The 14167-nt window shown below is 41.2% G+C and overlaps 1 protein-coding gene across 1 annotated transcript in view; it reads left to right on the top strand.

The window, feature by feature from the left end:
- The window catches only part of xrra1 (X-ray radiation resistance associated 1), a gene marked incomplete at its 3' end in the record, with an annotated part of 29051 nt that overhangs the window by 9459 nt on the left and 5425 nt on the right, over positions 1-14167 (top strand). Inside the window, exons 7-12 of the mRNA XM_080781194.1 lie at positions 6669-6773; positions 7581-7678; positions 8077-8120; positions 11292-11450; positions 11606-11699; positions 13109-13230. Of these exons, the coding sequence (XP_080637320.1) occupies positions 6669-6773; positions 7581-7678; positions 8077-8120; positions 11292-11450; positions 11606-11699; positions 13109-13230 (622 nt within the window). The remainder of the gene's footprint in view (positions 1-6668; positions 6774-7580; positions 7679-8076; positions 8121-11291; positions 11451-11605; positions 11700-13108; positions 13231-14167) is intronic.

Below are 14167 nucleotides of genomic sequence, written 5' to 3'. Positions count from 1 at the left end.
CGCACTGCGGGTCAAGGACCCCCAAATTGACATTTGAAAAGATATGCCAGGGACCCCCACAAGAGAAGATATTTACGGCTCTATAGCAGTGATTCTCAACCAGTTTAAAGTCAAGGACCCCCCAGTATGACATGCAATTAATCTACGGACCCTCATTTAGTGGCATCTCCGAGACCTACATTTATATTGTAAAATCAATGTTAATTATAACTCTGAGAGTGTACACTCTCTGAGTTACAGACCCATAAGGGCATGTTGATGTTCCAAACTATCATTTAGCTGGGGGGACCCCCTGGAACTCCCTCAAGGACCCCTGGGGGTCCTCACTTTGGGAACCACTGGTCTAGGCAAGGCACGGCAGTTCTATTTGTACACAGGGTTTCCACGGTCATGAAATTCCTGGAAATATTTGAAAAAAAGAAAAAAACATTTTCCACTCCTGGAAAAGGTTTAGAATGTAAGGGTCCTGGAATTTATCTAATGTCCTGGAAAATAACATATTTGGATATGCATTGCTTTTAGCCATTGATAGAAAACATTTTTTTCCAAAATATTTCATAAATTCGCCAAACGGGCTGCATGATTGCAGCCTAATGTGTTCCAGAATGTGACAAAAAGAACAGATCTACAAGCTCACAACGTGCGGCGCAGATTGATTTTATGCCCTTTAGGATAGGTGGTCTAGCAAAGACATTGGCATGGAATTATAGTTATACAGTAGGCTACCACTCTATATAATATGCTGGCAATTAGGAGTAAGACTCATTATTGCGCTGAATGATTGTTATAGGTCTGGAAATTGGGTTAAATATTCTGGAACAGTTTTGTAAATCCGTTGGTAAAAATGTGTGGGATGTGTAAAGGCTACAGCACATTTCAACAACAAGGCAATCCAATGTGCTTTGCACAGCACAACACTCAAAGGTAACACAATTATACAATGACACTATTAGGATGCATGAAACAAAATAACAAAACAAATAATATAAATAAATAAAAGATAAAGAAAAGGAGAAAGGTAACTCAATCAAACTTTAGTTGAGTTTTAAAACGAATAAGAGGGGCAACGGACGTGCAGATTACTGGGAGTTTGTTCCAGATTATGTGGTGCATCATGAAAACCAGTGGTACAAGTATTCACAACATGTTTTACTGAGTTATAAGTAAAAGTATCAATACTTGCAATGTACTGTAGAACAAGTAAAAGTCCGGAATTCAAAATGTACTTCGGTAAAAGTACAAAAGTATTGGCATCAAAATGTACTTAAAGTACCAAAAGTAGAAAGTATACCACTGCAGAATATTGTCCCGTTTAATGTTTTCAAATGTAATACAAATGTTTTTAAACAAGCAGATCTACAAGCTCACAATGCGTCGCGATGTATTACTTTCCAGTACTACTGTATATGTGGTGCATGAAATGAACTAAATCAGGCTCTGGATGGTCCGTGATCTCATACAAGATCAGAAATGTAGTTTGGCCCTATACTGTACAACACCATTCACAGCTTTATAGACCAACAGAAATTAATTATTTGGGAATTTGACCCCCAATCTGTGTGGTACTATAATCCAGGGGTTCTCAACCCGTGGGTCACAACCACTTGGGTGGTCGTAATTTTTTTAATTTTTTATATATATACAGTATTTGCAACTGAAATGGAAGCTGGGAAATGGAAATTAAGAGCTTACATAGTACACATAGTACATGCATAAACTTTCCTTAATGATTATAGATCTGGTTTCAGTATTAATTTATGATAATATATTTTCTCTATTATTGCAGTCAGTTTGTATTGGGGGTGGGGAAGGGGGGCAGGGCGGGAGAGAGAGAGAGAGAGAGAGATGCGCCCTGTGTGGGTCTCGCGCTTGTATCACGGCATCCTGCACGTGCACGTGCATGTCAAAATGAATTGGAATAAAAAAAACTAATGATGTAGCCGCTGCCTGCCTGCCTATAGATATGTATCGGGTCTGGATCGCATCTTATTGGTGAACTCTTGTTCGCAGTGTGTGATCCCTAGTGGTCGGCGATCAATCGTTTAGTGTGAAAGCAACAAAGATATAATGACAGCCGATCAAAAAAAAACGATCTGATGACTCGCCGACAACTTTAAAACTCCTACAGTGTGTGTAGGGGCCATGAGTCAGTCTGGGAACCCATCTCAGTCTGTCTCCAGAGAGAGAGAGAGAGACTATACTCTTTAGTAAACATGACATTTGGGGTATAGGACGCCATGATGTCATCCACCCAGGAGAGACTGTACCACCCATTCACCACCTTCAATCTTAACAGTGTTCCAGTTCCAATATTTCCTGCTCTTTTTTAAGTTGTTGTTCATTCATACATCATAAACATCAAATGTCTCTCAGATGATTGGTGGAGATTTGTATCCCCGATCCTGGAAATGTTGTCTTTTTGGCAAAGAGCTAAAGGAGAGATGTGGAGATGGAGACCCCCTGTTACTGAACAAACGCTCCGGTCTAGCAAATTAGTTCTATTCCTAATTTCCTATATATAAAGTTTGAAAGTTTTGATTTCTATTGCTATATATATTAAGTCTTACACATGAGAAATGCACAGTATAACACATCAATAAAAACATAAGAATGCAAAAATAGCTATAGCTCTTTTAACACTTATTTTAACAAAACAAAATTCTCGGCTAACTCTAAAAGAGTGAACAGCTTGAACCAAATGGACCCTGTGCGTGCGCACAGGGGTCCGTTTGGTTCCATTTCGCAAAGACTCTCTCCAGAGTGAAATGAACAATGAAGTTATACGTTGATTCATGGACGGTTTGCGGCGCGGCTGACAGCTTTTGGCTGCCGTGATGTCCAAACATGTGTCATGAGCCTGTGTTACCTCCAGAGAGGCTGTTATCGAACCCACATGGAAGCTAGCGCATTCAGGACGGGAGCCCCCGCTTGGGGGTTTCATTGTTTATACTTTAGCTATTGAAAAATAGCAGATCTACAAGCTCACAGAGTGCAGCGCTATACGAGCCTGTAGATCTGCTATTTTTGAAAAATCGTGAAAATGTGTGGCGCAAATCAGAATCAGAATATCTTTGTTGTCATTGTATACACAAGACAACGAAATTGATTTGCAATCCAGCTCAGTGCATTTAAAACAAAAGACATAATACTCTATATAAAATACAAACATTTAAGGCATATTGCACAGTAAGTCCTTCCAAGTGTCAGAGTTCAAATCTATTCTTTCATATATTTATATATTTTCAGATGACATGAAATAGTGAGAACCACTGATATGGAAACATAGGTATTTCAGAAAACGGTCATGATTTAGAAGACGTCGTTTTGTAGAATCTCTCATCTCAGTCCTAAATGGGCTAGGCTGAGGTGGAACCCATTCAAAGGCATATCGATTATCACAGCGTTATGATGAAAGCCACGTTTAATGACACCGGTTCTCCAACCTTTTTCTAGGCCTGCGAAATGGTGCATATATCGTAAACTTTATGATGCGTTCAAAATCGTGGCTCCCGACAGGCGTCGCCGGTTATGACACAAGCGTGGCCCGGTTAGAACTCGCCTGTGGCTTCCCTGTGAGGTCAGGTTTCGGGTTGAAGTGTTTTGTATACCATACAATTGTATGTAGTACAGAACAAAGAATGTTTGAGTAATAATATATCCGATTGCAAACAACAAACTCCTTAAACCTAAATAGTACTCAAACTGATTTAGTTTGATAGGCAGTGTCGCTCGGTTATATTTCCATCATTATAACCCCACTTGATACTTTAAAAAGTACTTTTTTCAACTGTGGGACCCTAATCTACGTTGTGAAATTGTAAAAGTGAATTTAACTCAGAGAGATGTGGGTCCATTTTGTTAAAAATAGTATATTATGGCATAGTAATGTTCCTCTGATTTGAACATGGTTTCCTTTGTTTTACCACTGATGTAATAGAGCCGGTGTATCTTCACCATCAGGTAAAGGTTAATTTGTGTCAGATCCCGTATCTGGTGAGACATGACCTTTGACCTTATACTATACCATACAGATTGGACAAAATTATCTTTTATTCGTTTAAAAGAAAAGTGAAATAGTGCCACTTTAAAAGTGTACACTCTCTGAGTACTGCCCATTTAGCACAGTACGGCCCGGGGACCCCCTGGAACTCTCCCCGGGGACCCCCTGGGGGTCCCCAGACCACACATTGAGAACCAGTTAAAGCTGGCCTTACAGAACTATCTACCATGTCTATTTTGGGGCTAATTTGACTTAAGGTGTAAGGCTTACACCTTAAGTCAAATTAGCCCCAAAACAGACACAGTAGATATAGTTCATTCCATGTTTTTAATGGAACTCTGACGTGTTAAAAATAATAATAATAATGACAGACTCTGGGGGTTATTTGTTGTACTGTGAAACAGCATAATTATGAGGACACTGTACTGTACGACTGCAGTGTAATTGTTCTATGCTGAGGAGTAGGAATAATAACGTGTCAGCGATTTGACCAAGAGAGGGTGCCACAGATGCTGAAATTATTTAGTTTCCATGCTTGCATGTTGTTGACCAAATAGAAGATATATTCTGTGAGTGCTTTAGGGCCAGTTCATAGTGGCTAGTATGACTAATTACAATTACAATTAATTACAATTAATTGAATACAATTTTGAGGTAGACTACTTTTAGTTTTTACGTTACTTGAGTACTTCCATTTTGTTTCGATACTACAGTATTTCTCCACTACATACTGTATCTCAGAGGCAAATATTGTCCTTGTTTTACCCCACTACAATGATTTGACATCTTTAGTTACTGTTGACTTTGTGGCGATTTAGATTATTAATACAACACATGGATTAACCATTTAAGCCCTATTTTACAATAGAGGGTATTTAAAAAAAATGTGCCGATCCACATGCTCAATCCATCTACATTTTGGAAAGAATTGTTTTTTTTAGTTTTTAGTTTTTTTTAAGATATTTGTTTGCGGCTTACGCCTTTTATTGTTTTTTTTTGAAGGGACAGACAGTAGGCTGACAGGAAACGGGAGAGAGAGATGGGGGGGAAGACATGCAGTAAAGGCCGTGTCGGGCTCGGGAGTCGAACCCGCGGCACACTGCGGGTGCCCAGACGGTTACGCCACCGCCTGGGCTGGAAAGAAATGTTTTACTATTTTCCCTTTGTGTTAATTATATTTTGATGACAATGCTTTTGTAGTTCTTCTATACTCAAGTCAAATGTTCTATTATATGATTGCATTATATTATTGTATATACTCATTATACTGATCCTAGATCAGTTATGTTTTTTTGGTGAATGTTCCCCTCCCAGAATAGAGCGATGCTACTGGGGTTCGTTCAAGCTTGGCTGAGGATAAAGATCAGAGTAGGTCTTCCTTCCATCAGCGGTTGTAGACCAAACAGAAATTAAATGTTCTTTGAGTTGAGTTGAGTCGGGAGTCCTTTTTTTTTTTCTTCTTTTCTTCCACCAAATGGATGGAAATGATGTTGTGGGCGTTTGCCAGAACATGGAGGTTTGGTTGTGACTGCGGCGTTGTGGGAAGCCTGTCAAAGCTCCTCTCGTAACTCAAAGCAGGTTTACATAATCACAATGGAACCCGACATGCAGCATGTCAGGAACAAACTGGCAGGACGGCCGGAGCGACGGAGGAGGAGGAGGGGGTTTTAGAAACAATAATTTAATATTAATACACAGAATTATAGGGGCTAGTGGTCTTCTCAAACGTTTTCAACGTGCAAAGGAAAGTTCCACCGAATGTATTATAATGCCTTTCCTGGCTGGAGTACTTGCCTCAAAACACACTCATCGTGTCGCGTACAGCCGGCGGAACTGCTCAGCATGCTATTCCTATAAAGTATCCTAAGTAAATTATGCTTAAACGGTTAAACCTAACCTTATTCCTAACCTTAACCTTAGTAAAACGGTGCCAAAACCTAACCCTATTCCTAAACTTTACCCCAGTAAACTAGGCCTAAACGGTTAAACCTAACCTTAACCTCAGTAAACTATGCCGTAACGGTTAAACCTATAGCCTTATTCTTAACCTTAACCTCAGTAAAACTATGCTGTAATGGTTAAATCTAACCTTATTCGTAACCTTAACCTCAGTAAAACGGTACCAAAACCTAACCCTATTCCTAAACTTAACCCCAGTAAACTAGGCCTGAATGGTTAAACCTAACCTTATTCCTAACATTAACCTCAGTAAACCATGCCGTAACGGTTAAACCTATAGCCTTATTCCTAACATTAACCTCAGTAAAACTATGCATAAACCTAACCCTATTCCCAACCTTAACCCCAGTAAAACTATGCATAAACCTAACCTTATTCCTAACCTTAATCCCAGTAAAACTATGCATAAACCTAACCTTATTCCTAACCTTAATCCCAGTAAAACTATGCATAAACCTAACCTTATTCCTAACCTTAATCCCAGTAAAACTATGTCTAACCCTAAACTTATTTCTAACCTTATTATCAGTAAAACAAACACAAGGATACAAGAACGGATAGCGTTTCCTTCCCCATCTGGAAGGGTTTTATCTGTGCCAGCGATCCATCCCCCGAATATTTTATGTCAAAATAAAATTCAAAATATGTCTTTCTAGAATCATTTCTTTATCTGATAGAGAGTGTCTTGTTGTTATTATTCCCCATGCAGTCCAGACCAAGAAGCCGGTTCACTGTTCGGGTCTCTGGAAGTTCTGATGCTGGACGACAACAAACTAACGTCTGATGTCTTCAGCTGTCTGGTCAACATGAGGAGGTATAATATGATAATGTGGTCTGATTTCACATCATACACACACACATACCAGCTCAGTGGCCTTGTGGTTATAGAGTGTATGCATTTGTCACTCAAGAGAATGTCCCCGCTACCACCCTTAGATCTCCATATATGGAGCTGACCTGTTCTGATATTCCGATCTGACCTCATCAAACCCTGTATACCCTCAAGACATGCTCCTTATATGGCCAGTAGCCTACAGAATTCATTCCATATGTTGATCTGACCCCCCCATGCCAAAGCGCCAGTGCTCGCCCAGCAGTCTGCCGTCAACGAGGCGGATGCGTGCAAGCGACCTCGCCCTGCTTCTCGCCCTTAGGCTTACTGGTCTTAGTCTTACTGGTATTGTATAATAAATATTATATACAGTATCATAAGTATGTATGATATATGATGATATTTAGGCTTTGATCATCGATTATGTCACATTGCTGCATTGCATTGCTGAATCGATTATTTTTGACACCACTAATAACTTGACTAAATGTTATTTTTTTGTACAATTCCAGCTTGTAGTTTTTGGCAAAGGTGTAGAGGGGAAAAAGGAGGGGCGAGGGGGCCAAGTACAGACCTCCACCTGGTCAATAAACTGTATAGGATGTATGTGGTTAAACATTTAATATTATATTTTTTTCCGCATGCAGTTATGAAGTCTGCAGCCGTCAGTCTAGAGCGGGGAATCGTATTTGTTTCAATAATGTCATTGTCATATGATATACGCTACAGTATTGAACCTGTCGTTTTAATATGCCATTGTCATAATGATATACATACTGTATACTGTAGGCTACGGTACTTGAATCTGCAAGGGAACTTCATCTCTGAAATACCATATTTACACCAGAAGGCTGAAAGCAAACAGCACGACAAAGAACAAGACCGTGGTAAGTATATTACCCAGATAGTTTTTATTTTTTTATACAGGCCAGAGCTATAGAGTAAGTCAAGACAGAGTTAGGACATTGAGGGGGCAGAAAACAGCCTGGTCACGTGGTTTATGTACTCGCACGAGCCCATAGACTCCAATGCATTCTGTAAACTTACGGTTGTCCATTTTAAAAAGGGACAAACCAATAGAAGTCTATGTAGAAGAGCCTGCTGGCCCCGTGAAGTGAACGGAGTTGTCGTAACTCTGTCTTACTCTATGGCTCTTCCTCTGATGCAGGCCAAAACAGCAGCAACAGAATACTTGGATGATATTAACTACTTGCTAATTACGAACTGTATAATATTCTACATGTCTAATCAATAATATTACTGTCTAATTTCCATCTAACTGCAGGCCATAACGAGTCCAGTCCGAGCGAGCTGTCCAAAGGAACAGAGGTAAACGGATTGTAATTTGTTTGACTTAACACTTTATTAACAGTACAGAGGTACAGTTATAATACCATTTTGGGCGGGAACCCCTTTTGGTGTTTTGAGCATTATGTTGTACTTTAGCTGTTGCACCGAGTGCCGCGCTACGAGCTTGTAGATCTGCTATTTTAGAAAAATCGTGAAAATGTGCCTGAAATCTTTGCTATACTGGGAGGGGTCCCTGGAACAACATATTTTCAGATGGGGGTCGGCGGCCAATGTCATATATATTTGGAGTCCTTGACATTAATATGTTTGAGAACCACTGACATAGTGTAGAAACATGAGGTTTTTCAGAAAACTGTCAGGATTTAGAAGACATGTTTTAAATTTCAACGTCAAGCCTAAATGGGTTATACAACATTGATAAAAGGATAACACAATTGTGTTGTATTGTGTGTCCATAAATTAATTCAGTACAGGTATGTGTCAAGAAGTGGGCTTCGAACTGACAGACTGCATGCTGGTTCAATGATGTATCGATTGATTTTATGTGGTGAAAAAAGAAAGAACAAAATAGCACTTCCAAAAAACAACAACAACAACACACATATCACTGAGGGCAAAAACACAAGAAAGCCCTGAGGCTAGTTTCCACTTATTATTGACTATAAACACAGAAACAGCCAACACACACACACACACCGAAAGACCAAAGACCAATAAACCCATTAAAACACGAGGAACACAACAGATACAGTGCAGCAGCTGCAGCACCACAGTTAATGGCCTAATAACGTACTGTTATGTATTGCATTTTCATATTATTAATTTCCCCAACTGTCTGTAGCGATTGTACATAACAGTCACTGATGGGGCCACATGCTGCATGTCCGCCATTTGAAACAGGCTCTGTGAAAAAGTCTCTTCTAGACAAAACAAAGAAATGTCCCGTTCCTCCGAATAAAAGAGAGGGTCTGGAGTGCTCCAAAAAAAAGTGTTAAGAAGATTTGGAAAATAGCCTTTGGAAATAGCCGTCTAATGATGGCTATTTCACGATAGATATCCATTAAAATCAGTGCATGGTGACAGGGATGGTAACTGGAAAACACTCTCCGTCTTAGCCGTTCTTATATTCTTGTATTGGTTTAACTGAGGTCACGGTTAGGAATAAGGTTAGGTTTAGTTAGGGCATAGTTTTGCTGAGGTTATGTTTAGGAATAAGGTTAGGTTTATGCATAGTTTTAACGAGGTTACATTTAGGAATAAGGTTAGGTTTAGGCATAGTTTTACTGAGGTTAAATTTAGGAATAAGGTTAAGTTCAGGCATAGTTTTACTGAGGTTACGTTTAGGAATAAGGTTAGGTTTATGCATAGTTTTACTGAGGTTACGTTTAGGAATACGGTTAGGTTTATGCATAGTTTTACTGAGGTTACGTTTAGGAATAAGGTTAGGTTTATGCATAGTTTTACTGAGGTTATGTTTAGGAATAAGGTTAAGTTCAGGCATAGTTTTACTGAGGTTAAATTTAGGAATAAGGTTAAGTTCAGGCATAGTTTTACTGAGGTTATCTTTAGGAATAAGGTTAGGTTTAGGCATAGTTTTACTGAGGTTACGTTTAGGAATACGGTTAGGTTTATGCATAGTTTTACTGAGGTTACGTTTAGGAATAAGGTTAGGTTTATGCATAGTTTTACTGAGGTTATGTTTAGGAATAAGGTTAGGTTTATGCATAGTTTTACTGAGGTTACGTTTAGGAATAGGTTATAGGTTTATGCATAGTTTTACTGAGGTTACGTTTAGGAATAAGGTTAGGTTTACGCCTAGTTTTACCGAGGTTATCTTTAGGAATAAGGTTAGGTTTATGCATAGTTTTACTGAGGTTACGTTTAGGAATAAGGTTAGGTTTATGCATAGTTTTACTGAGGTTACGTTTAGGAATAAGGTTAGGTTTATGCATAGTTTTACTGAGGTTATGTTTAGGAATAAGGTTAGGTTTATGCATAGTTTTACCGAGGTTACGTTTAGGAATAAGGTTAGGTTTATGCATAGTTTTACTGAGGTTATGCTTAGGAATATGGTTAGGTTTATGCATATCATAGTTTTACTGAGGTTACGTTTAGGAATAAGGTTAGGTTTAGACATAGCTAATTACTGAAGTTAAGGTTAGGAATACCTGGTGGGGCATGTCGTGTTCTCTCCTCCGCGTGACCAGTGTCCATACCCTTTCTGTGTGGCGTTTGCATGTTCTCCCCGTGTCCCTGGTCTCTAATACTGCCTCCCCCTGGCCAGCCAGAGCACCTGATGGAGTATAGAAAGAAACTGGTTAAAACAACGTGTTCCCACAACACGCTATACGTCCTACCGGGGAAATCGCCCTCTGTCAGATGATAAGAAGTCGGCCTGCTCACTCCTCATGCATTGAAGAAGAGCATGAGCTCAGTTCGGGGCTCTCCCCAGGTGGGCAGAAGGAGGAGAGTAGCACCCAGGATTACAGCTTAGGCAATTGGCACTGACTGTACAACACCTGAGAAGGAAGACAAGAGGGTGTAGCGAGTGACACAGGCGTTGCATGTCGCCTGGATCAGCGATAGGTCTGCTCATGATGGGGCGCGGGACACATACTGTATAGCACGAAAAACAAGCTCACCACAATCCACGAATAGTCGCCCTTTAGAGCACTTTGAAAAGGCCTAAATACAGAGTTACCACTAGATACAAGATGGGGGAAATATATGAACTTAAAAAGTAACCCAACATGAACTATATTAACAGTATACATCATTGTCCCATTCCTGGTTAGTGGCAGGGCGTGATTATACAGTACGTTTGGGGAACCAAAAAAAAAGGTCAGCAAGATCGAGGCAGTATTAACATCTCCTCTCAACGCCTATTACAATGGATGGACGTGTGTGTGTGTGTGTGGTGTCAGTGTGTGACAGGCCAGACACACACACACACACACACACACACACGTCCATCCATTGCTTGCTGTTTTGTTTGTGTCAGCAACAATAACCACGCCAACATCACGATCGTGCGTGCCTTTCCTTTGTGATCTTTGATCTTTGAAACTCGGGGTGGCTGCGTTTCAACAGGCCGACCCCTCACCCATGGCTGCGTTTCAACAGGCCGACCCCTCACCCATGGCTCCGTTTCAACAGGCCGACCCCTCACCCATGGCTGCGTTTCAACAGGCCGACCCCTCGCCACAACCATCCCCTCGTCGTCGTCCAAGCCGACATGACACCACGACGATGGAGGAGATGATGATCCGCTGGGGACATTCCTCCGAAGGAGACTCCGTGCTTCCTCCTCTGCCAGAGCTTCGCTTCCTCAACGTGGCGGACAATAAGGTCTGTTTTTGTACATGGTTCATATCTACATAACATTATGCAAAAGAATGGGGGGGTGGAAAAATGAGCCCACCGCAAAGTGTCTCTCAGCGACTGACTGACTGCCTGCCTGTCTCCCCCCTCCTCCCCCACCTCCCCCCACCACCCCGCGTCAGATGGCGGAGGAAGAGGCGCTGTTGCCTGTGGCGTTGTTTCCGAGGCTCTGCGAGGTTGTCATTCACTCCAACCCTCTGACCGCACACACCAGTGGTATGCATCCTGTTGTTTTCTCCCCCCGCTTTCTTATGTAAAGCTAGCGGTTCTTCTCTCTCAAACGGCTTCGTGTCAGGGACCCCCGAAATTGATCTGTAATTATTGGGCCCCCGCCGCGGCCCAATGCACCCCGGCCATCTGACAATGATTTGTCGCCAGCTATAAGGGGAGTGAATCAGGGGCCCCCGGGGGGCCCGCCGGCCCCCGGCCCGTATAAAGACAATTTACAATTTAGGCATTTAGCAGACGCTCCAGAGCGACTTACATTTAAGCAAAAACAAAAGCATGGCATACATTTAAGCAAAAACAAAAATCATGGCATACATCACATATATCAAAAGTAGTTATCATGAATCATGTATAAACTAAGAACGTAACAGTGGAGTATCTATGTCAACTAGATACATACTATATTATATATTATACAATATATATCGTCTTCATATTACCGGGTATGTGTACTCTAAAGTCCTATGACTACATGAAATGCAATTCTAGTGCTGTCTACGTAACGAGCTATAAGTCTGTCTAAAATAACAATGCTAACCTAAGTCTACTATCTGAGTCTACATAAAGTGCTATCTAAAGGGCTAGACAATATCTAGTGTTTTTGGTTTTGTGTTTGATTTTGCCTTCTTAAAACGTGTTCAAAAATGATTCCAACTGCGACGCGATCATGCAACCTGTTCCAAATGGCCATGGCCTGTATACTGTAGGCCTTATAAATTAAGGTTAACAGTTACCCATGTGTCATTCTACATTTTCATACAAATCTCTTTTAGAACACTGATTTAGAACAGTGGTTCTCAAAAAGTAATATAGATCTATACAAGCTGCAGTATATCTGCTATTTTTGACATTTTGAAAAGTCTGGCTGGCTGGGTGTCCACTCCCTGGCACAAAACATTTTCAGCTGGCGGTCTGTGGCCAAAAACAGATCATTGTGGGGGTCCGTGGCACAAACTACAGTTTTAGAAGGCTTTTAATGGTAGAATCGGCCTCAGGTCTTAATGGGTTAATAAAGTGGTTAAACTGATTTAGCTGGGGACCCCCCCCTGGAACCTCGTCAAGGACCCCTGACTGGGTCCCCGGACCCCTGTTCCAGAGCCACCGACGTTTAAAGCATCGTTTCTGAACAGACACTCTCTAATTTTACACTCTCAAGAGTTAAATGTTTGTTAAACATCTTGCATTACTTAATTGTGGACAAAATCGGATCCAACGATAACAAAATATTATTCGGTTTTGTGTCTGAGAGGCTAATTCTCATCAAATGGTGGCTCCAATGCCAAATAAATAACAGGCCTTGATATGAAAAGCACTGGTTTAAAGCATTCTGCTGAACAGATTGTATGTGCATGGAGCGAAACGTTATGTGAAAAGACATGTCTCTCGTCTCGTTGCAGGAGACCCTCCGCTACTGACGTATTTCCTTCAGGAGAGGCTGGGCGTTCGGATAACACGGAAGAAGACCCTCGCCGCGGTGCCCAGTTCCCCGCTCGCGTCGCGCTTTGACCCAAAACCAACGGTTAGAATAATGTTCCCACTTGTGTCTATGAGGCGACACAGTGACAGTATATACTTCATTAGACACCCTGGAGTCGTTCTTATGTGCAATGGTGTGTTAACTTTGTATTTAGGGTTTCTTCCAGGAGGCTGAACCCTTGACAGCCAAACGGGCCAATGAAATAAACCGTAATATAGTGACATCACACTATCAGCCCCTCGCCTAACCCCTCCCCCTTTATCATACAACTACAGCTGTGGGCTGTGCGGCTTCAGTTCAGGTGGATCACCACCAGGCATACTTAATGAACTGGTGGGCGTGTCCATATAAAAGCATGATTTTAACAAATACTGTACACTTATTGGAAAAAAGTTCTTCCTCCTTATATTATAAAAATCAAACACGAGTGGTGCAACTCCCCTCTCTCTCTTACTCTCTCTCATTAGCAGCAACAGTGCAGCACTAATACTATCTCTATCTCTCTGTTTCTGGCACAACAGCGCCCCTACTGGTACTCATAGTCATACTGGTGCTCATGGCCACATAGGTATAATAGGTACAGGTGGGTTAACGACACATATAGGTGAACAAGGACATTGCTGTTCCTTGGAGTGGTTGCACCACTCAATAATACCTGATACTTAGGGTGGGGAAAAAATCGTGGCAACTTTAAGTTTGTCCATTTATACCCATACGATACTCTGTACTAGGGATGCACGATGTTGAAATCATGACCGATATCCGGTTATCTGCCGATTCGGATTCTGTCCGATTCCGATATTATACAGAGGACCACAATGGAAACAAGGCAAGACTGGCTGGTCTGCGAGTACAAAGCCATTGATGGTCACAGTATTATTGTACCATCAATATCTGCTAATCTAATCTGGATTATTTTGAGACCGATCCGATACGGCATTTTTATTGTCGATTTCGATATGCTACCGATTACCGTCCG

This window comes from Protomyctophum bolini (genome assembly GCF_963924005.1).
Source record: "Protomyctophum bolini genome assembly, chromosome: 13".
NCBI classification, from domain to species: Eukaryota; Metazoa; Chordata; class Actinopteri; order Myctophiformes; family Myctophidae; genus Protomyctophum; species Protomyctophum bolini.
This window is presented reverse-complemented; position numbering and strand designations above follow the sequence as displayed.